General features: G+C 33.9%; 1 protein-coding gene across 4 annotated transcripts in view; it reads right to left on the minus strand.

Annotated features, from left to right (window-relative positions):
• TDRD3 (tudor domain containing 3) overlaps nucleotides 1-24560 on the minus strand; it is a 223892-nt gene that overhangs the window by 141152 nt on the left and 58180 nt on the right. For 2 of the 4 annotated variants that reach the window (XM_012526884.4, XM_004462806.5), the window contains exons 2-3: nucleotides 13112-13196; nucleotides 7163-7228 (exon numbers count right to left, since the gene is read on the minus strand). In XM_012526884.4, coding sequence (XP_012382338.1) covers nucleotides 7163-7228; nucleotides 13112-13196 — 151 coding nt within the window. The remainder of the gene's footprint in view (nucleotides 1-7162; nucleotides 7229-13111; nucleotides 13197-24560) is intronic. The other 2 variants (XM_058276597.2, XM_071208263.1) reach the window with 1 other exon arrangement.

Consider the following 24560-nt stretch of genomic DNA (forward strand, 5'->3'; position numbering starts at 1 on the left):
TTGTTGGGGGGGGGAAAAGGGGGGGGTGGGGGGGTGGAGTTGAATGAGACCTCACATATATATTTTTAATGTAATATTATTACAAAGTCAATAAAAAAAAAAAACATTGGAATCATATAATAGCAGAGTTGAGGAGGCAGAAGAAAGGACTGGTGCGCTTGAAGAAATGGCCTCTGAAAGTGAACATGGAAAAAACTAAAGAAGGTCTCAGGGAACTAAATGACAGCAAAAGGCATGCAAACAAACATGTCATGGGTGTCCCAGAAGAAAAGAATGGAAAAGGGGCAGAAGGAATATTTGAAGAAATAATGGTAGAAAATTTCCCAACCCAATTGAAGGACATAGATATCCATGTCCAAGAAGCATAACGTACTCCCATCCGAAAAAATCCCAACAGACAAATCTAGAGACACATACTCATCAGAATGTCAAAGGCCAAAGACAAAGTGAGAATTCTGAGAACAGTAAGAACTAAGCAATGCATAACATAACATATAAGATTAAGTGCTGATTTCTCACCAGAAACCATGGAGGCAAGAAGACAGTGGTCTGATATATTTAAGATACTATAATAGAAAAACTTTCAGCCAAGAATCTTATATCCAGCAATACTGTCTTTCAAAAATGAGGGCAAGATTAGAATATTCACAGATAAACACAAACTGAGAGAATTTCTAAACAAGAGATTTTCAGGAAATACTAAAGGGTGTGCTAGAGCATGAAAGGAAAAGATAGGAGAGAAAGGCCTGGATGAGAGTCTAAAAATGTAGATTATATCAATAAGAGTAACTAGAAGTGTCAAAAGAGTGGTGAAAATAGGACAGATAAAACTTAAATACTAAGGAATAAAATTAACCAACAATATAAAGCAATTGTATTCAGAAAACTGCAACTCAAAGTTAAAAGAAATCAAAAAAGGCCTAAATAACTGGAAAAATATTCCATGCTCATGGATTTGAAGACTAAATATCATTAAGATGTCAATTCTACTCAAATTGATATACAGATTTGATCCAATTCCGATAAAAATTCCACCAGCATTTAAAAAAAATTGGAAAAATGATCAAATTTGTTTGAAAGGGTAAGGAGTCCTAAATAGCCAGAAATACAATAAAAAGAAAAAAAAATCCTCATCTCCACACTTTAAATCAGATTATCTAGCTATAGTAGTAAAAAACAGCATGGAATTGGCATAAAGACCAACAGATAGACCAATGGAACCAAACTGATGGTTCAGAAATAGACCCTCACATGTATGGTCAAGTGATTTTTGAATAGCCTGTAAACCCCTCACAGCTGGGGCAGAATAATCCATTCAACAAATGGTGCTGAAAGAACTGGATATCCATAGCCTAGAGAAGGAAAGAGGACCCTTATGTCACACCTTAATCAAAAATTAACTCAAGGGAAGTGGATTTGGCCCAATGGATAGGGCATGCACCTACCACAAGGGAGGTCCAGGGTTCAAACCCAGGGCCTCCTGACCCATGTGATGAGCTGGCCCACGCTCAGTACTGATATGCGTAAGGAGTGCTGTGCCACGGAGGGGATCCCCCATGTAGAAGAGCCCCATGTGTAAAGAGTGCGCCCCATAAGGAGAGCCGCCCAGCATGAAAAAGGTGCAGCCTGCCCAGGAACCGACACAGAGAGCAGACAACTGGGGGTGGGGGGGCACAGAAAAGGGAAAAGAAATGAATAAAAAATAAATCTTAAAAAAAAAATTAATTCAAAATGGAAAAAAAACTAAAAATACAAGCAAGAACCATGAAACTTCTGGAAGAAATTATAGGAAAATATCTTCAAGACCTGGTGGTAGGCGGTAGATTCTTAAAGGAGGTAAGAGGAGGACTGACATGGACTACTATATGCTTAATGAATGCATGTAGAAGTTTTAATTAACTTTATTGTAAAAGTGTGGAAATGTGTAGAGTGGATGGTAACACACAGTAACAGCTAGTTTGTAAATGGGGATGTGGCTGAAAATGGTAGTCTAGGTATGTAAATGCCAACTGACAGAATGTTAGAGAATAATCTAAGAACTGAATAGCACAGTAAACCAAGAGGTGGATGAGAATTGTGGTTGATGGTACAGATGCAAGAGTGTCCTTTGTGAGCAAATGCACATCACTACTACAGGGAGTTGGGAATGTGGAGAAGCATGGGAAAAATACAGCTGGAATGACCTATGGACTGTGGTTAGTAGTAATAATATAATATTCTTGCACCTATGAAAAAAATGTACTATGGTGATAATGAGGCAGAGTATGGAAAATGTGAGCCAAATGTATACTACGGACACGGTAACAATCAGATGATATTATCTTATCTGCAGCACATGTTCCACCACAGTGTGGTGTGTTGATGGAGGGGTGTTGTTTTGGAATTCTGCAAATGTGCATGATTGTTTTATAAGTTTACAACTTCTGTCATAAAAAATAAATTTAAAAAATAATAGGGGACATTGGGGGAAAAACACACAAAATATAGGATAAGGACTATAATTAGTAGTAAAGATTTTGACAATATTCTTTCATAATTTGTAACAAACGTCTCACGACAATGCAAGGTGATGGTGGAGGGTTGATGAATGGGACCCCTGTATGATGTTATGCAAGTTCACTTTGTAAGTTCACAACTTTTACAATACACTTAATTGTTCATGTATGTCCATATATAAATGATATAAAGATAATAATAGTGTTGGTTGGGGGAAAATACTTTGGTTAGTAGTAATATTTTGACAATGCTCTTTAATCATTATTTAAAAAGGTTTAACAACAATGCAAGTTATTGGTGGTAAGGTGAGTTATGAGAGTTCTGTTTGATGTTACATGTTTGTTTTGTAAGTTCACAACTATTATTGTACACTTATTATGTATGATTATGTATGTGTGATATAGTCAATAAATTAATTTTTTTTAAATGAGAAAATAATATTATTTTATACCATGTCCTGACACACTCAAAGAATAGGTAGATTGTCACTTGAATATTCTGCTTACTAAATGCAGCCCCATAAGTTATGCATAAAGTTTATTTTAACTAAGAACTATAACATATAATTTAGTAACTGATGATTCCAGAGCCATGCCTTTATAATGACTCAACACCACCATTAGCATGATAAAATGCTGGTTAATAATGCATTACAAAGCACAAATAAAGTAGCTGTTACTATATTAGTCTTTTTTTTTGCATGGAGATTTTTTAAAAAAATGAAGGTAAAAATATAAGTGAGTAAAATCCATTTTGAAGCATATATTTATTAAGTGCAATACCCCATGCAGGCTGTCACTAAAAGGATTCTTCACACCTTGACTGTGTTTTAAAGATGTGATGTAATTCTGCAACATAACTAAAGATTAGATGAAAAAATAATAATAATTTAGATGATAAGGAAAATTTACCGAAGAGCGACATCAAAGAAAACAATTTCTCTACTACACTGCAGTTTCTTAATGTATAAATAATCAACCAAATATTCTGGTACCCTTTCAATTATTATGCACCAAAGAGAAAGCTCTAGGGCAAGAAAAACAAAGCTTAAACAAATACCTCACCTTAGGGCTTAGCAAATAATGTGGGTATAATATAGATGCTTGTTGAACAAGTACGTCTATAATGTACATTAAGTAGATGTGACATTGGGAGGATTCAGAAAATTCAGTATTAAAATTTTTGTAATCAGTGTAAATATCTGATTATAAGTATAAATATAATCAGTATAAATATATTTATATTCAGTACAAATATAATCAGTATATATATATCTGTATAATTAGTATAACAATGTATGCTTTCTGCATAGTCTACATATTTAGGTAGGACCTTTCTATTAGGGATAAGAGATGGCAGGAACAGAGGGAAGTAAATTCACAGAACTATGGTATAACAATATCATTTTATATTGCTATTATTTTTCAAAAACCTTTAGAATACATCAATGTTACATCAAAAATATAGGGGGCGCAGCCCAGATGTAGTCAAGTGGTTGAGCACCTGCTTCCGAAGTAGGAGGTCCTGCTTCACTCCCCAGTACTTCCTAAAAGAAAAGGGGGGGTGGGGGGGGGAGTTCCCATATACCTTACCCCTTCCCCTCCCATATTTTTCCACATTAACAATATCTTTCATTATTGTGGTACATTTGTTACAATTGATGAACACATATTGAAGTACTGCTACTAACTGTGGTCTATAATTTACATTACAGTTTACACTTTGCATTGCACAACTTTGTAAGTCTTGACAAAATGCATAATGGCCTGCATACATCATTGCAATGCCGGACAGAATAATTCTAATGTCCCCAAAACACCCCAAGTTACACCAATTCTTCCCTCTCTCTCCCCTCAGAACCTCTGATGACCACTGCCTTTACATCTATGTTACAAGTTCTTTCATTACTAGAATGAGTAAACTTTAGTCCATAGTTGCATCCCCCCTCCCACCCTTATGTTTGTTCATTCCTCAGTCTTGAGGATTTGGGGATGGTGATGACAACTTTATTTCTGGATGAGAGGGGGACTGGATCCTATGGGGCAGATGGGTGGAACTGTCTTGCAGTTGTAGGTACTCTCTGTTTTGGGGGATGGGCACTGTCTACCATCATCCAATTGATTACATTTGAATGTGCTATAATTTCTGTTGCCAACTCAATGGCCTTTTTACTTTGAACTATACTTAATGGAAGATTTTTGGACAAGAAATTGGTTTTTGGAGAAGGTAAGGTATACTCATTCTGCTTTCTTTATTCCTCGCCTCTTCTTACTCCTTCTCCCCCAAACTTATTTGTATATTTTTGTTAAAACAAATAAAACTTCCAATAATAAGTATTACTCAAGAATATTTTAAAAGGTAAGAGATAGCACAGAATGATCTAGACAAGAGCATTTAAGTTATTGTTTTTAATTGTTCTTAGCTACATTCATAAGAAATCTTAAAGAGACCACTGTGCAAAACTTTCAAAAACAAAAATGATCTGATATGGTGGTAGGATGGAGGAAGCAGAGAATAGCCCTGTCTTCTGTTTCACCTTACTATCATCTATGAGCTACTATGGAATTGGGTTTTCAGAATCCCTGTGGACACATAGAGAGAAAGTTGAAAAACTGGAAACCTAGAAAGCTTCAAAATTTTATTAAGTAAACAAGTGTAAAGATGCACAGAAACTGATTTGATATTATCATCTTTTCCTACAGAGAATGGTTATACTCATCATATTCTGCAAGTCTGCAGCCAAATCTGGGGTTCTGTAACCCCACAGTTTTCAAAGTATGTTCCCTGGACCAACAACATAAACATCCGCTGGAATGGGGCTCCATTCCAGTATTATGGAATCATAAGCTCAGGGTGAAGGTGGAACCAATTTAGTTTTAGACAGCTCTCAGGGTGATTAGGGCACAAACTAAAGTCTAAGAACAACTACCAAAAAAGAAATGTAAAGAACCTGGAGAAGACTCTAAGAAGAACAATGAATATGAAGGGAAAGTTTAATAATGAGAATAAACTGAGGAACCAAGAGAAATGGCTTTATCCAAAAGAAACCTACATGGGTGACCTTAACAAGTCTTCAAATACATGAAGAATTATTCACAAAGGAGCATAACCAGATGTTCTCCATCTCCCCTGAGGGAAGATAAAGAAGACATTAAGGATTTTAAGTTGCAGCATAAGAAATTTAGATTAAAAATAATTAACGTTTGCTGACACAGTGTTGTTAAACATTAAAATAAATTGCTGAAGAAGCTGCAGAGTCATCTTCCCTGAATATCTACCTCATAACTAAAGGAGCTTAGAAATCTTTTTTACAGTTCCTTCCAGGCCATGATTACCATCTATTGCATAAAAAGACTAATATTTAGAAAATGTAAAAATATATAATAGTCCTTATAAAGTTATTCCTAAAATATCTGAGGTACAATAGTGGTTTTAAATATCTGAGTGTTAAAATTATAAGAAAAATTATTCAAACACAAAACACATACACTGAAAGTATCTCTTTGGAGTACAGGTAATGTATATATCATTCTTGGTTGACATGATTTATATACATTTTCAAATAAAAGGAAAATCAGTGCAACTGCAAGCAAAATAGTTCCATTCATTTGCCCCATGGGATCTAAGCTCCCTCTCAATTAGAAACAGAGAGGGCATCACCACCCCAAAATCCTCAAGATTGGGTAATGAACAATGGACTAAAGCAGACTTATTATTCTACTATATACTTTCTATTGTTCTAGGAATGGAAGAACTCTTATCATTGATATACAAGCAGTGGCCACCAGAGGTTCTGAGAGATGGGAGAGGGAAGGATAGGTGTAATACGGGGCATTTTTGGGACAATGGAGTTGTCCTGCATGCCATTATAGTGACAGATATAGGTCACTGTATGTATTGTCATAACCTACAAATTTTGCAGGACAGAGTGTAAACTATAATGTAAATTGTGATCCATGGTTAGTAGCAATGCTTCAATATGTGTTGATCATTTGTAACAAATGTACCACACTAATGAGGGATGTTGTTGATGTGGGAAAGTGTGGGAGGTGGGTGGGAGTGGGGCATATGATTTTATGTAGCATTTATGTAAACTAAAGCTTCTTTAAAAATAAAATTAATTAAAAAATTAAAAGCAAAAAAATCAGTGTAAATGAAAAGAATGCAAAAGACTGGATGGTACATAATATATTTGTATTTAAAAAAGAGATCAATGAAAAAAATCGTAATTTGGATACACATATGAATGCAAAATAAAAGCAATAACCACATTTGCCAAATTGCTCCTAATATTCTCAATCTTATACTTTTATATTAATAAATTCATTAAATAAATACAATAGATAACTAAAATATAAAGGTAAGAAAAGGTCCTTTTCCTCAGGTAAGTGTGCCATAAAGGTAAGTATAAAGTATAAAGACAGGTGTGCCAAAGTTTTAATTCCTAAATGAAAGCTTTTTACATGTTGAAAAGTCATGAAAGTTTAACTCAATAATTTTTCATGTGTTCAGGAAATCACCATAATAAGGACTTTGTGACCTGTTCACCTCCAAAATATTGCTTTGCAGTTGTAGTCTTTATAAATAAAAGAAAATTCCAGCAATTTAGTAGATGTTCCTGTTTACTGTAATTAGCATAATTTAGTAAGTTAACATTCTTCTTTACCTTTTCTACCTTTCCGCCATTGATGTCACTGGGAAGGAATTTCTTGCCAATTGTTCTTAGATCTGTCTAAAACAAAAATATATTACTATTAAAACAAATTATGGAGAAAAGTAAATCTAAACCTCATAAACAAAAGATGAAAATACGTAGGAGTTTATGGATCAAAAATTAAATAAATGTCTATTAACTGGTTATGAGAGTCAAATATATGATCAACCTTTTAAAACGACAGTCCCACACATAAGTTGTTTAAAGTGTGTTGGCAAGGTAAACAGTAACATATAAAGCCTTAATTCTGGTCATTATTATAGGTAACCTTTTAACATACTAACTCTTCTAATATTAAAATCCAGACTTGATTTACGTAAACTTTGGTCTTACTTAAAGTAATGCCACAATCTAAATCAAAGACTACTTTTGAAAACATAAAGATAGTTTATTTTTACAACTGAACCCCACGTATCTTATTAGGCAGAGACATAAAAACACATTACTCTATAGGCTGTGATGCCTGTAATATAACAAAGCCACACAAATGTTTTAGGGAATAGCAAATGAATTATTATAAGACTTTACTGTAGTAAATATTTCATTTGTTTAAACAAATTGGAAGGTAGTGAACAAATGACTTAATCATATGAAAATGCTAAAACATGTAGTATTACTCAGCAAACCAAAGCAAAACATAAAAAGGTAAACATAATGTACAATCAAAATTATAGCATTTCTGACATAAAAGGAAAACTTCAATCAGAGGCCACAGAAAAAAAGAACTCTTAATGACAATGTCCTCTTTAGGAAGTGAAAACCTAAAGGAATGGCAAGGTATTTACTTACTTCGAGAAAAATATCAATATTCATGAAAGAGCACAAACGTTTAACCTAAGAAACTAACCTGATACTTGAGATAGTGAGGTTGGATAACTTAATTTTTATTTTTTTGTTATTCTTTGAAATACAGTAATTCTTCATCACCTCAAGAGCAGAATAAAAGAATATAGACTTTATGTACATTTTATCACATAAATTATGATGAAGAATTTAGTTAGATTTAAGGAGAAAATGCTGGGTAACTAAAATGACTATGATGTGAAAGGAATACATATAGAAGTAAGAAAGTCTTCTTTGAATATCTGCAATAATAGAATATCCTCCTATCTTAAATAGCCACTTGTAGTCAGCTTAAGAAACAATCATATCAATTACACAACTACCATCCATGTTTTCTAGTCTTTTCCTACTATGAATCATAATTTCTTTCACATAATGCAAGGATCATTTCAAAACTAAAACTCACCAAATGAAACTGCCAGGGCGAACTAAGCCCCAAATCCAAACACTTGTTTATCAATGCTTTAAGGTTTACGATTTTCCTAGTCTCAGTCCAATAATGCAGTGGAAAGAATTATGAACCATACCTCAGGTTGTATGTCTTCTCACTTTGAAAGTACTGAGTAACAACATAAGAGTAAAAAAATACTTTCTTACACTAGTTTTTCCTATTTTAGGACTGTTTTGAGAATTAACTGTTAATACATGTGAAGTCCTTAGCACAATGACCAGCACAGAGTAAGCACTCAGAGGATGTTAGCTATCATAGTTATTTCAGCAGACATAAAACATGTCCATTTTATCATCTAACTGTGCCTAATACTCATTAAGTGAATAATATAACTAACAGTCCATAAAATCATAGACATTATTTTGAAGTCATTCAAAGGCTGAAATATTTAAACATGACTGAGAAAGAGAACATATACAAATTTTAAGATATACCATGGTACTTCATTTCTGGTTTTTTATCAATAATCATGAAATTTAATGTAAACTAAAATAAGCCATCAACATTAAATAGAAATGAACACTAGACTAAAACCCTAAAGTCTGATTCATTCCAAACTCTAATTTATTAATCATTTGACCTTGAACACTCACAACTTCTCTAAAAGCAGTTAATTTAATACTCTATAAAATGGAAAAATATCACCAACTTGATCTTACAAAGTTGTTGTCAGGCTAAAATAGAAGACAATATGCCCAAAGTTTAAACAATACCTTTAAAGTGTATACATACTAAAAGGAATAAATAAATGATACTTCAATGTGTTTTTAGCAAGATGAAAATGGCGTAACAAATACTTTAAACATCCTAAATTCTGTCAACTCTTCAGTACTGCAAAGGCTTTATTATTCACACCCCAACATATCAAGGTCACTAAGACAACTGGGTTGAAGAATACTTTTATAATGAACAAAAAAATTACATGGGAAAAATATTTAACCTATTAAAAGTCTACCATCATTACAAAGCATCTAGCTACCTACACACACACACACACAGTTACACATGCACATGTACACAAACACAAAAGATTCCTGACTATTCAAGTTCAACAGAACACCTATTTAGCAAATCATATTTTAATATACAGAATTTTAGAAAAATAACAAAATCTGTTCATAAATTTTTACAAATACTGTTCAATAATTTGAGGATTCCATATTTTTTTCTGAATAATTCAAGTAGTTATACCTCAAACTACATGCTTGATTTCAATTTCATTTCTTAATATTCTTATTCCCCACTTTATAGAGCACAAAATTAAGAACCTCCTTTTCAACATAAAAATCTCTGCAGAAAAGAGTTAACATAGCAGGCATGAGACTGCTATCTTTGGAAGACCCTATTTACATAGGTGGCCCTATGCTAGCATTTGGGGTCATTCCTTATCCGAAAGTATAGTTCATACTACTCTTACAAGCAATGTAATTTATGGTAAACACCTTTGTTTCTGAGAATCTAAGTCTACAGTTCTGGTGTGTGATAGGCAGAGAGTACCTTCATGAACAACCCGATAAAAATAAAAGCCTTAGGCACTGAGTACACATGCTATTACATTTTTCACTGATGGAGGAAGAACCAAGTGGGTGTGTCCTTCACAGGAAGAAGCAAGCATAAACTCAGCATAAAAACACACTACCTTCCCTACCCCCCACCCCCTACTTGAGACATGACTCCCAGGGATGAGCCTCCCTGGCACCAAGGGATTATTACCAAGCACCAACTAACAATGTATCTGGAGAAAGACCTTGACCAAAAGAGGGAATCAAATGAGTTTTTATGGCTAAGAGATTTCAAAGTGAGTTGGGAGGTCATTCCAGAGGTTATACTTATGCATATCTTAGCATGATCTCACTGACTGCCACAGTAAACAGTGCCTCAAACAGTGGGACTCCTGAGGGCTTTAAAGATATCCAGATAGCATAAGCAGGGCAGACAAGCTCAGGAATTTGGCAACCTGGCAGTGGGACTTACTTTGGAATTTATGCTCCCCAGTGTAACAGACTCATTTATAGTTTCCCTACACATGGTTCTTCTGTCTCTTTTATTGGAACCTATAATTAGCACCATACTTGTTAAATATATGTCCCAGAGACTTAAATCTTTGAACAGTTAATGTGCCAGTTGAGCCCTGAATCTCAGCAACACCTACTCTCCAGTTCACTGGACTCACCCAGGACAACTAACAAAGAGATGATGATGGGCAACATCCATCCCAAGGAACAGGGAGTGTCTACAACTGCAAGCAAGACAGTTCCATCCATCTGCCCTATGGGATCTAAGCCCCCTCTCAATTAGAAACAGAGTGGGCATCACCATCCCAAAATCCTCAAGACTGGGGAATGAACAATGAAGTAAAGTAGACTTATTATTCTATTACAGATTATTATTCTAGCAATGGAAGGACTTTTATCATTGATATAAAGGCAGGCAACCTGTAGTTCTGAGGGGAAGGAGAGGGAAAATAGGTATAACATGGTGGTATTTTCAGGACATTGGAATTGTTCTGCATGACACTGCAACGATGGATACAAGCCATTAATACATTTTCTCATAATCTGTAAAATTGTGCGTGACAGACTGTAACCTATAATGCAAACTATTGTCCATAGTTAGTATCAATGCTTCAATATGTGTTCATAAATTTTAATCAATGTACCATACTAATGAGAGATGTTGTTAATGTGGTAGAGTATGGGAGGGGAAGAAGGTGGGACATATTTTTTATGTAACATTTATGTAATCTAAAGCTTCTTTAAAAATTAAAAACTAAAAAAATTTAAAAATAAGAAACTTATGGATAGATTTCTCCAGGTTGATGTGTCTTTTCCCCTTGCTGGTTCTGTTTTGCATGCTTTCTCTGTAATAAACCTTAGCTGTTGAGTACAACTATATGCTAAGCCCATTGAGTCCTCCCAGTGAACCACCGAACATGTGGGTAGTCAAGAGGACCCCCCAAAAACAAAAAGTCCATATAGTTTTATAGTTTCCTAGTAAGATTAAAAAAAAACAAAACACTGTGCAATTAACATGTCCATTTTTCCCAATAAGTTAAATTATAAAGAATTGTTAACACAAGTCTTCTTCAACTAGTGATTAATAGTCACAATCACTATAAAATTGAAAAGAAATTCAACAGGATAATATAAATGGCCAAATTTTACTGCAAGTTAATAAACTTGAAAAGTAGATGATTTATGTGTTGTACGTTTATTCTGATTGAAAGTATTGTTTTTCATCACAGAGTATTCTTTTTTTTTTGAGATATTCATTCATATATATCTATTTGATACATATATTGGAAAAAATTATACAAATTAATTCATTCAGATAGTATCACACATCTTTTGTGTGCCTAGCACAAATATTTCATCTTGATTTATTTTACTTACGTTTCATACCTGATTAGTCAGTTCACTGCTTTTTACCTAAGTATATAAAAATCACTTTCCTATTATTTTTAGAAAGTTTTTCCCACCTCAAATTAACAAAGAAATAAAAGAGAGTTCTTTTAGAACATTTTTTTGAAGTAATAGAATAATTTGAGTGCAAGTCAAAGAAAGTTAAAGTGTAGGGAATATTACCATTTTCATCATAAATAACAGGTATAATTTCTAATGCTTACTCTATTAAATAAAATCCAATCTTTTGTTTATTAAAAATCTAGGTACACAGCTCTGAAGCAAAGAAATAATCTTGTCAGTCTTGCTAAATAAAATTCAAAGAAGCTGAAAAAAGGAGACTTCAGAACATGAATTTTATCTGTTTAAGCCCAAGTTTAATTATGTAAATATAAATTAAATCGAGTTTTAAAAAGTGGTTATATACTTAGTTATATATTTATACTTTAAATGTTCTTATTAGTGTTTGCCATTTCTGCTTTCTAATAAACCTATTTTGCACTGATATGAATTTATTAGACAATGGTCTCTGAAGAATTCCACCCATCATATATCACAAAATATAACTTTGTTAATAAATTGGTATTGAGAAGGTAACATGAAAAACTCCAACAGGGGTAACCATAGGTCTGAAAAAAGAATATTAATCCACTTATTTATAATTCAAGCAATTTTTACAACTCTTTGAAAAAATCCAAAATCCAATCCTAATTACATAAAAGATAAAGCTATACAAATGGGGACAGGGGAATTGAAAAGAAATGCACTCAAATGCATTTATTTTGAAACAATAAATCTAAATTGTCAAATAACTATAACTTAACCAGAGTTTCCATATAAATTATGTGGCAATTTTTAAAATTAATATGGTCAGTTTTCTCCACTATTACATCACTACCATAAATGTTATGGAATTCTGTAACTGATCACTGAGTTTAAAAATTAGTATTGATTGCATTTTCCTTTTTCATTGGATTCTGTATAATAGATGTTAAAAAACATACTTCTAATAAAGTTGCCTAATCTGAGATTACCAAAATCAACCAACATCACTGCAACTTAAGATGGGATCAAAAATTTTGAAAAGGAAGAAAGACAGGTGTACTCCATATTATTTATCATAATATTCAGCTTATTCTATGAGACATTTGTCATGAATATAGCTTCCAGGTCTAAAATGTTTATAAATTAATAAACACAACCTACATTGAGAGCAATCAGGATGATGTCATTTATATTGACTTTGTCAGGAGAACTTGTACAAGCTTCAATGCCTTCATCTGAAAGATACCTGTTAAAATAAAACAAATGATTTAATATTATCTAAAATCAAAATTAATCAAAATCTTAAGTCTACATATATTTCTCTACTATATAATGCTTCCATTCAAAAACTAAGGAAAAAGTCTTTGACACTTCTTATTTAGCATTTCTGAAAGAATTGGATAATGCTTATTTCGCTTCTTTTGTACCATTAAAGGGATATTGTGCTAATAAGATTATCCATATGATTTCCAAGAAAGGCTATTTAAACGTCAATATACTTCTTAAGGAACTTATGAACTATACCTTTGCCATTATACAAATGCATTACCTGACTTATTTAATATCTGGTAATACATTAAACTCTTGAAAGAGTTTAAGATATGTTATAAAAATAGAACTGAAGAAAAAATATTTGTAAAATTAACCCAACAGAAATTTTCTCTGGGCTACTTTCTTATATTAGTTTCTGAAGTTCCTTCTTTAACATTATGCTCTCTAAAGTTCTTCAATAAATGCTAATTGACTTTAAGTGGTACAAATATAGACAACTTTTACCCCACACAGTTTACTTTTTATGTCTCTCTTCTATTTATGTACTAATTGTCTTTTTTGCTCTCTGTTCTTTTATCTAATTCAAACTACACACACACACACGTCAGAGAAAATATTTAGCTCAAGACTAAAGAGATCACTGAATCCAAAGAAAGAAAAATTATTTCTATGCATCCACCCATGGGCAACATGGTTAATTTGAAATCCTTTGATAAATTCTACAACTTAGATACCTACTACCCAAAAGTCCACCTGTAAAAATGCCTATAACATATCACATCTTTCTTAATTAAGTATCAATTTCTTTAATCAAAGAGCCAATGGTACCACTGCCACTGCAGACATTCTCCCACCACAAAAAGCATCCAGAACTAGTAGTCTGACAGAGCTAACTCAAGATCATTTCTGGTGGCCAGAAATTACACCAATATTAGACTGATTTTCTAAGACACCTTTGTTAATGTAAACCCTACCTGAAGGCAGGAACCAAAAAATATGAGCCTTTAAGACACAAAAAATGAATGATTTCTCAAAAGAAAAAGAGCAAGTGAAAAGAAACGTAAATAGTTAGAAAGCCCAAAAGGGTGACAGGATATAACAATGACAAGTCTATAAAGAAGACCAAGTCAGGATAAGGTAAAAATAAATCAAGCCAAGAATGTTAAAAAAAAAAAAAAAATTAGTTACCACTAAAAGTTTAAGAAGATGGCAGTGCTAAAGTACAATGATGAATGAAAGCAAGTAGCTGAGTGGGTTAAAACAAAAATAGCAGTGGTTAAGTATGTAGATGAGTCAATAAGAACGATAGATGGTGGGCAGCAATGATAGTACAAAAAGGACGACAGAATACAAATGTGTTCAGTCAGCTCAGATGGTTAAAACACTGCTTTAATCCAAAATGGCTAAATTAATTCCTTCATTATCCTGTCAATATACTATTCTGTAGCCATATACTATATGTAGTAAATACCAATTAATCACACAAAGCCTACAGATATCTACAGATATTAATTAATTAAGCTCTATTACCGAGAGCATTCTGTCTGGGAAATGGGGTAGAACTGAAAGTAAAGGTTGAAACCAATTTTAGAAAGTAACAGTGCAAAGGAATATGAATAATAAACAAAATGCTGATTGAATTATTGTAACAACACAACTTTCCAAACTCCCACATAGTAGGGAAACAGTATGTGATGACTAACAGAATACTGTGCTTTCTAGAAAGACAACTTTTTAAAATTAAAGGATTATAAAACGTCAGATGAACTGAGATAGATCTTAAAAGATAATTATAAATTAACTCTTAACTTTTACAAATGACAAAAAGGAGGCCCAGATATGTTAAATTAAACTTGTCCCAAAACACAAACTTTGGTATTGGTAAAGCTAAAATGAGAATCCAGGCATGCCTCTTGACTCTCATTTCAGCAGTCTTTCCATTTAAAGCATACTGCTTTAACTTATTGAACGATGGATGCTAGTATTAGTAAAGTAGACTCCTTATAAACAGAAGCTAATATCTTACAAATCAGTCTCCTAATCAACTAATCAGTTTACCAATTCACACACACATATACACACAAAACACAACTAGACATATTGAATCAGTGTGCACTAAAACATTAAACAGGAGTAGTTCTAGTTGCACAGTAAAAGAGCAGGAAACTAATATTTACTAATAATAAAAGATTCAATAATTGTTATAACGACAAAATACCCATCTGAAGCAGGCTAGAAAAATAAGAAATCAATAGAGGGATCTGGAAGCTGGCAAAAAGACCATGTGGACATCAGTACCCCCAAGACGGTTGCTGGAAGACCCTTAAGAGAAATCCCATTCAGAATGAGATTTCCTCTCGGAGCCAGCAGAAGCCCCAGATATTCTCCAGCAGCCTTAAAATTGGGCCCTCCCAGGGGACTGATGGGTGGGGAACTCAATCAAAACAGCAAACACCTAGGACTCCTCCCATGCTATTAGCAAAGGAGTGGAATAATTAGCGGTTTAAAAAGCAAGTGCAAAGGCCTTTTGCTCTCTCTTCCCTTCACCCTGTCCCTGGCGCCTATTCTGGCCTTCTTCACCCCTGCTTGGATCAATATGCAACTAAAGCTGGGAATTTATAATCTATAATGGGGTATATTGGCCCCTTCCTCTCTATCTGGGATCCATGATCTGTTATTTTCTCCATTTCTCTTCCCTCCCTACCTTAACAAATTACTAGCCTAATCAACTAATCAACATGGCTTGCTCTAGAAATTCATTTCTTGCAGTTTAGTCAAGAACCTAGACAAAATCCAGCAACACATCCTTACAAAGTATAAAAAGGGAAAGTCTATCTAAAGAAAATTCTTAAGCAGAAGCCATTAGGGGATGAAAAATCTGATTTTACCCATGTTTGAGTTAAATATTGTGTAATTTTGTTGAAGTAACGCCATTAAATGGCTTTCTGAAGAACATATATATATTCAAATATCTGGCCTTAAAATTCTAGCTTCAAACAGAAGAAACCTGTAGGTCAAGGAAATAACTACTTTTGGCATCTACCATTACAAAATTCGGCTTGGTCCCAATTTTGAAGTTACAAAGGTCATCCTTACTCACCCCTTCTTATTTTGAAAAACAAGAGGACCTGAAACTTAGGTTTACTCCATAATTATCAAAAAAAAAAAAAAAAACCCAGGAAATCCATTCACAGCTCTCCTCAAGTAATATCTTAATGATCCTTCTGTAAATACCAGGCCATTTTCATGGGATTAAACCTAAATAAATTAACCATAACTTGGGATCTATAAATTAATTTTTTTGCTTTTGTAAACATTTGAAATTGCAATATTATCAATGAATAAAACAATAAAGTGAAAAGTCAAATGCCAACATGTGCTTCAAAATTCATCAGTTACGCAGTATGCAAATATGAACAAAACAAGATTCACCAACTTTAATGTGGTCATCCGGAAATGAAAACTGGAGTAGGTGCATCAGAGCTGATTCCTGTGCACATTTCCACAAAGGGCCTGGCAGGAGGAGGATTATAATCAGTTTCCATGTGCCATCTTTGAGCACATAAAACCCAAGGGCATGGACCCCAAAGACATGGACCCAAGGGAGCTCTTGTTTACTAGAACAGTTAGCAAAAGCACCTGTTTTTTAACTTCCTAATGAAGATTTTGGAACAACATTATTTTAACTATTCTGAACCAAAAATACATCTGAAAACATTTTATTGACATATGGGGCACTAATGAGATAAATTTCTGCATGACACTTACTAAATAGACTAATATTTTCCATCAATTTTACCTTCAAATAATACACTTTTAAATCACCAGTTTAATAAATGTTCAAACTATATTTATAAAGATGATTTTACAAAATGCTTCCTTTTTTCACAGATGTTAAATTTTCCAACTTAGTCACTTAATTTTAAGCAACTCACTTCACTTCAGAAATAAGCATTTTAATAATAACTATTATCTACCAATTTGAAGGGTGACTTTTTCTTACTGCAAATAATGAATATTATATTCAGGAAGAAGGGGTAAAAATCCTAAGTGCCTACGAAAACCATTTTCACCTCGGTGACAGAAATCACTTTGCATTTCAAGAACTTCATTGACAGAAAACTGCAATAAAACCAATATTATCATTTTAACCTCATTTTTTAGATTCAGATAGTGGATCCCCAGGAGACCATAGATAAGGAAAAAGGAACCAATTTTCCTTTGATCCATTCATCTGAAAGCAGGTAAAAGACTGAGTCCATCTTATTCCCTGGCTATGATGTGCATGTAATGAGGGCCAAGGCAAACTAAAGAGCACACACCCCATCTCAAGTAAGCGCATGTAATTCAGCTACCACTGATTGCCTACAGACTTTTAGGTTATTGCCAAATCTGATTTTTAGCTTCAGGGTTTTGTTTCACCCTGCATCTGGTACACACACTCTGCACTTACGCAACTGAAAAGTTTTATTTAAGTTATCCGTTTATTTGCTCCTGTATACTTCCAAGCTGCCTTTGTAAATGCAGTGTTGTACCATAAATGTCTCTCAAATGATAAAACATCCTTGGCTGGCTTCCTTTTTAAGCAAAAGAGGAAAAGGACCATGTCTTTTAGGTCAAACTTTGAGTAAAAGAAAGCAATGAATACAATTATGCACATAACAAATGTTCTTACCAGAGTTGCCTATATCAGAATAAAAAATGACAAAACATTTAGTTTTGGTCTTTGATCTAATTGTTTTACAAAATGGACATATGTAGAACCCATCCTTGCTGCAGACTTCCAGATGATAAATATTTTTCAAAGGGAAGGAATTCTCCAAGTGACCTGAAACGGAGCCATCAAAGCAAACATTAAAGTTTTCTTCCTCTCCACCTATCTATCCATGGAAACAATGAGTGCCTATTCCAATCCGAACTGAGACCTGAATCCATAAAATAATTTTTAAAAAGACTTTATTATTAAACATTGATATAAACTAGTCTGATAACACATTAAGGAAAAAAAAAATCTTTAAAACAGCAAGGAGAAAACCAAGAGTAAAAACATTCTTCCGAAACAGTTAGGAACGCAATCAAAAAATAAAAGTTATCCAGACAACGGCTGGTCTTAATTGTCCAAATAAAACCTAAATCAAAAGGCCTAATGCAGTTTTTGGGATTCATGTTCCATATGTGATAATTTCCTACCACAATGGAGTTGCTAATACCAAGTATGACACCCAAATACTAAAACAGCAATGTAATAAACGAATTCTCTTATTCACAAATAGTGATAATTAACGCTCAATTACCCAAGTCATATGAGAATGGAATCACAGATTTTTAAAATATCACATATATTAAAAGTTATTTTAAAACAGCAAATACATAAGCTCCCAACCTATTACAAATTCTCAAACATTAAATAATTATAAAAATTATGACTACTTACTCTATAATGCTCCCTCTATTCACTCTGCCTAACCTGTTTAACTCTCCATAGTATAAATGCATTATAGCACACGCACCAAAACTTCAGTTTTTGCTATTTGTCTTACAAAGCTCTTACTGCATCTAGTAAAAGACATGAAATAATCAACTTGCTGATTCCGTCCTTCTCTAGCACAAAAGAAAACAGTTTATAAATGTCTGTGTATGAATATAATTTGGGGAAAATGGAGCATTTAAATGTATTGAGAACCAAGATTATTAAGGTAACAAGAATTTGGGCACAAAATTTGCTTCAGACAACCTGGTCATTAAGAGAGTAATATTCTCAGAAGGTACTCTTTTCCTTTCTGTGCAGATGAAATAAATGTATTTGATACAGGTTACAGGTACATTGGGGAAGTGGGGAGGGAATCACAGACAAGGATATAAATTGGGATACCAGCAGTAAATTGAATGAACCCATGGGATTGCATGGCCAAAATCTATTCAAACTTTAATAGTTCATTTTCCTAACAAAATTTTTTTCTTAATCCAACATTAAAGAATGAAAGATGGCTATTAGCAACATTTGAAAGTGTTTAAAATCTGAAAAACTGAAACCTTTGCTTTTTTTTTTAAATATTTATTTTATTTGTTTCTCTCCCCTTCCACCCTGTTGTTGTGTGTTCTGTGTCCACTTGTATTCTCTGCAGCACCGGGAATCTGTCTCTCTTTGACTGTGTCATCTTGCTGCGTCAGCACTCCGTCTATGCGGCACTACCCCTGGGCAGACTGTGCTTTCTTCGCACCGGGCAGCTCAATGCAGGGTGCATTTCTTGTGCGTGGGGCTCCCCTATGCGGGGCACACCGCTGTGTGGCACAGCACTCTTGCGCACAGCTGCGCTGCGCGTGGGCCAGCTCGCCACACAGACCAGGAGGCCCTGGGTTTGAACCCTGTACTCCCATATGGTAGGGGATGCTCTATCAGTTGAGCCATGACCACACGTCCCTGAAACCTTTGTTTTTAAACACTTCCTTTGAAAAGCTGAACATTATGAGGTAGCTCATCTTGAAGGATGTATTACTTGACAACACCACTAGATGACAACCTTGTTTCACAAATGCTATCATACTACTTTGGAGGCTAAGATTTTATAAACCAGTTTCAAAGGTTTCTGATACATGTATTGTTTGTTGGGGGAGGAGAAAAAGAACAACAGAGAAACTTTAAAAAGACTTTTATAATTTTAGAATTTGTATTTGATATAATGATCACAGAGGGCTTTTTTAAAAAACCTCATTTCATGGTATTAAAGAAATACCTCCCCATAAGGAAAAAAAAACTGAAGTATATCAAAAGGCAATTTTTTCTCCTATATTTATCTTTTGGAAATAGAGAATTATAAAGGCAAATTACACATGAATTTTTAGAGACTATGCTTTTTTTTACTGTGTACAAAGAGCATTTTTAACTTTATTTCAATAGTTGCTTTTCTCGTTATCGAGAAGCATAACCGTTAAAAGACTCCTATAAGAAGACAGGTCACAATGAATCACAAACTTCTATTTTTTATGACCTCATATCAAACTATGAAAACCTAGACTACTTTAAGTATTAAAAAAATTAAAGCCAAGCAAGAAAAAATTCATAAAAAATTCTGATGAAATTCCATAATTAATATATCACAAAGCATAGTGGAAATGGTAACCTTCACCTATGTTATTATTCATTCTGCAAACTAAGCCTTCACATAAATTTAAAAACATAAAACAAAAGCTTATTTTTACCTTCATTGAAGGTTATATTTCAACATGTTTATACTTTAATTCAGAAATCGAGCTGAGGTTTTTAATAACTCAGATTTTAAAATATAAGATGTGATATTTCTGTTGTCTTTTCCTCAGCATAAAGGTGGCATTTATAAAACCAAACATCAGGTCAAAATTTTTACTTCAAGCCTAATGCTTTATAAATTCACAACTGCATTACAGCAGCAATGCCTATAGGTCATGCTAAGGGCCTCACATGGTAAGCATTCCAGGAATAAGGAGACTGCATACTGACTTACAGTTACCTAAGAAATTCTATTAAAAAACAGCGTATCATAGCAAATATTGGAAGGCATTTTTATGAATAGTTCAGAGAGATACTTACCTTACTTGTACTTTTTAGCGAGACAGAACTGAATGCAAATTTCAGCCACTCCCTCTAATTTAACATGTGGGGTCCTACCCAATTTACTTAATCTTTATATTTCTCAATTTCCTCCCCCCCAAAAAAAATAAAAATGGAGAAAATAATGATCTACAGAGTTGTTTGAGGATAAAGAGACAGTATAACACACCTAGTATGTGCATGGTATACAACAGATGTTAAATAAGTATTAGTTTTCTTCCTTCCTAAATACCTTAACCTTGTTGTTTATTCTGGAAAATTCAGTACTTTCAAGACATAATGATATTCAAAAATGCCTTGTAGGTCTTAAGAGAAAGAAAAAGAATGAAAATTTGCCTATTAATGAACAGAATTTCCTCAAAGGAACTGAGATATCACCTATGGGCATGCTTTCAAAATTGAAAATTTAGCCTTATTCTTATAAATGGGAAAATATTATAATAATTTTTATCAATTTGAGATTAGGATCAAGAAGACAATCATGAGAAGTGGGTCTGTTGAGTCCAGAGCCCAGTTCTGAGCAACTAGCAGGTACAATCCTAACAATCCTGGTCAAGCCAAGAAACAATGAGCAATGGTAACACACAACCTCCTGCCACTTAATCCCTACAAAAGAGAAAGAAACTTAGCATCTGAGTAAACTACCATCCTAATGCCCATCATATGCCTAAATATCGGCAAACAATTACGAGCCATACTAAGAAAATAAAAGACACAGCTCAAGAAAAGGAATATATAAAAGTCCCAAAACAGATGCAGGATTTGAGAACTAATTAGCAAGTTGCACACAAATTTCCAAAATCAAATTACTGAGTTGAAAAACAATATGGCTAAAGAGATAAACGTTATCAAGATGACAATGAGGGAAGCAGATGTAGCTCAAGCATTTGGGCTCCCGTCTTCCATATGGAGGTCCCAGGTTCAGTTCCCAGGTCCTTCTGGTGAAGGCAAGCTGGCACGCACAAAGACCTGGCCCAAGTAGAGAGTTGGCCCGTGCACAGAGCTGACACAAAAGATGACACAACAAAAAAGAAACACAGAGAAAAGACAATGAGAGACAAAACAAACCAGGGAGCAGAGGTGGCTCAAATGACTGAGTGCATCTCTCCCACATTGGAAGGTCCAGGATCGGTTCCCAGTGCCTCCTAAAGAGAATACAAGCAGACACAGAAGAATGTGCAGCAAATGGACAAGAGAGCAGACAGTGAGCACAAGCGGCAAAGGGGAATAAATAAATAAAAGTAAATGTTAAAAAAAAAAAAAAGAAGACACTGAGTGAGTGCAAAGAAGAATTTAAAATCCTGAACAGAAGAATAACAGAGCTCATGGGAATGAAAGACATAATAGGTAAGATCAAAAACACATTAGAGGCATACAACAGCTGACTCAAAATGATAGAAAAGTAATACTGAAGAAAGAACACCAAAAATTGGAGGAAAAAACAGAGAGAAAATAATGGAAAAAATTGAGCAGGGGCTCAGGAAATTGAATGACAATATGAAATGCAACAACATACACGTCTTCGGAGTTCTAGAAGGAGAAGAAAAGGGGGAAAGAGCTGAAAGATTATTTGAGGAAATAGTAGCTGAAAATTTCCCAACTCTCACAAAAGAAATCTATTTACATATACAAGAAGGGTACTGTACCCTAATAAAAATAAATCTGAATAGACCTACTCCAAGACACATACTACTCAGAATGTTAAATGTCAATGATATAGAGAAAATTCTCAGAGCAGCAAGGCAAAAGCAAACCATCTCATACAAGAGACACCCTATAAGACTTGGCGCAGATTTCTCAGCAAAGACCATGGAGGCAAGAAGAGAGTGGTATGATACAGTTAGGATACTGAAAGAGAATAACTTCCAGCCAAGAATTCTTTATCCAGCAAAACTGTCCTTTGAATATGAAGGTGAATATAAAATATTTACCAAAAAAAAACCCCAGAAAGTAAGAGAGGTCACAAAAAAAAGAATCCACCTTTGCAGGAAATATTAAATGAAACCTTAGAACTGGAAAGAAAAAGACAGGAGAGAGAGGGTTGGAGGAAAGTATAGAGGAAAGAATAACAGAAAAGATAACCAAGAGAGTGAAAAGACCGACAAAAACAGTATATGACATATGAAAACCAAAGAATAAAATGGTGGCAGTAAATAATGCATTTACAGTTATGTCATTGAATGTAAATGGATTTAAACTCCCCAATCAAAAGATGCAGTCTGACAGAATGGATTAAAAAACATGAGCCATCTGTATGGTGCTTACAAGAAACTTGCCTTAGACCCAGGGATACAAACTGGCTGAAAGTGAAAGGTTGAGAAAAGTTACTCCACACAAAAAACAACCAAAAAAATCAGAAAAAAACAGACTTTAAATGCAAAAAAGTTATAAGGGGTACAGAAGGCCATTATATTTTAATAAAAGGGACAATCCACCAGGAAGATTTAACAGTCATAAATATCTATGCACCTAACCAGGTGACTCAAAATACATCAGACGACCTCTGGCAAAACTGAAGGGAGAAATACACATCTCCACAATAATCACTGGAGACTTCAACACCTCACTCAAATCATTATAGAACAATAAAACAGAAGATCAACAAGGAAACAGAGAACTTGAACAATATAAAAAACAAGTTAGACCTAACAGACATGTACAGGGCACTGCATCCAAACTCAGCAGGTTATATATCCTTCTCAAGTGTCCATGAATCTTTCCCCAGGATAGACAATTTAGAGCACAATGCAGCTCTCAATAAATATAAAAGACTAAAATTATACAAAGTACCTTCTCAGAACATAATGGAATGAAATTGGAAATCGGTAAAAGACAGGAAAAAAGTAAATTCATAAATGTGTAGATGTTAAACAACACACTCCTAAGTAATCAGTGGCTCACAGAAGAAACTGCAATTGAAATCAATAAATATATTGAGACAAATGAAAACAAGAACACAAATTATCAAAACCTAGGGGTTACAGCGAAGGCATTTTCAGAGGAAACCTAAACACCTATAACAAAAAAGAGCTAAATTCAAAGATTTAACTGAACAACTAGAGAAACTAAAAAAGAACAACAAACCAATCCCTATGCAAGCAGAAGGAAAGAAATAATAAAGATTAGACCAGAAAAAAATAAAATTGAGAATTAAAAAACAGAGAAAATCAACAAAACCAAAAACTGGTTTTTTGAGAAGAGCAGTAAAATTGAAAATCCCCTAGCTAAGACTAACAAAGAAAAAAAGAGTGAAGATGCAAATAAATACAATCATAAATGAAAGAGGGGAAGTTACAGCTGACCCCACAGAAATAAAAAGAATTGTAAGAGAATATTATGAGAAACTGTATGCCAACAAACTAGACAATACAGATGAAATGGACAAATTCCTAGAAATGCACAAACAACCTACAATGACGCTAAAAGAAATACAAGAACTTAATAAACTAATCACATTTATAGAGATTGAAATTGTCATCAAAAATTTCCCAGCAAAGAAAAGCCCAGGACCAGATGGCTTCAAAGGTAAATTCAACCAAGCATTTCGAAAAGAATACCATTACTGTTTAAACTCCTCCAAAAAACTGAAGAGGAAGGAAAATTACCCAACACATTTTATGAAGCCAACATCACCCTAATACCAAACCCAGATAAAGATACCACGAGAAAAGAAAGTTACAGACCAATCTCTCTAATGAACATAACTGCAAAAACTCTCAATAAAATACTTGCAAATCAAATCCAAGAGCA

Source organism: Dasypus novemcinctus, chromosome 15 (genome assembly GCF_030445035.2).
Source record: "Dasypus novemcinctus isolate mDasNov1 chromosome 15, mDasNov1.1.hap2, whole genome shotgun sequence".
Taxonomy (NCBI): Eukaryota; Metazoa; Chordata; class Mammalia; order Cingulata; family Dasypodidae; genus Dasypus; species Dasypus novemcinctus.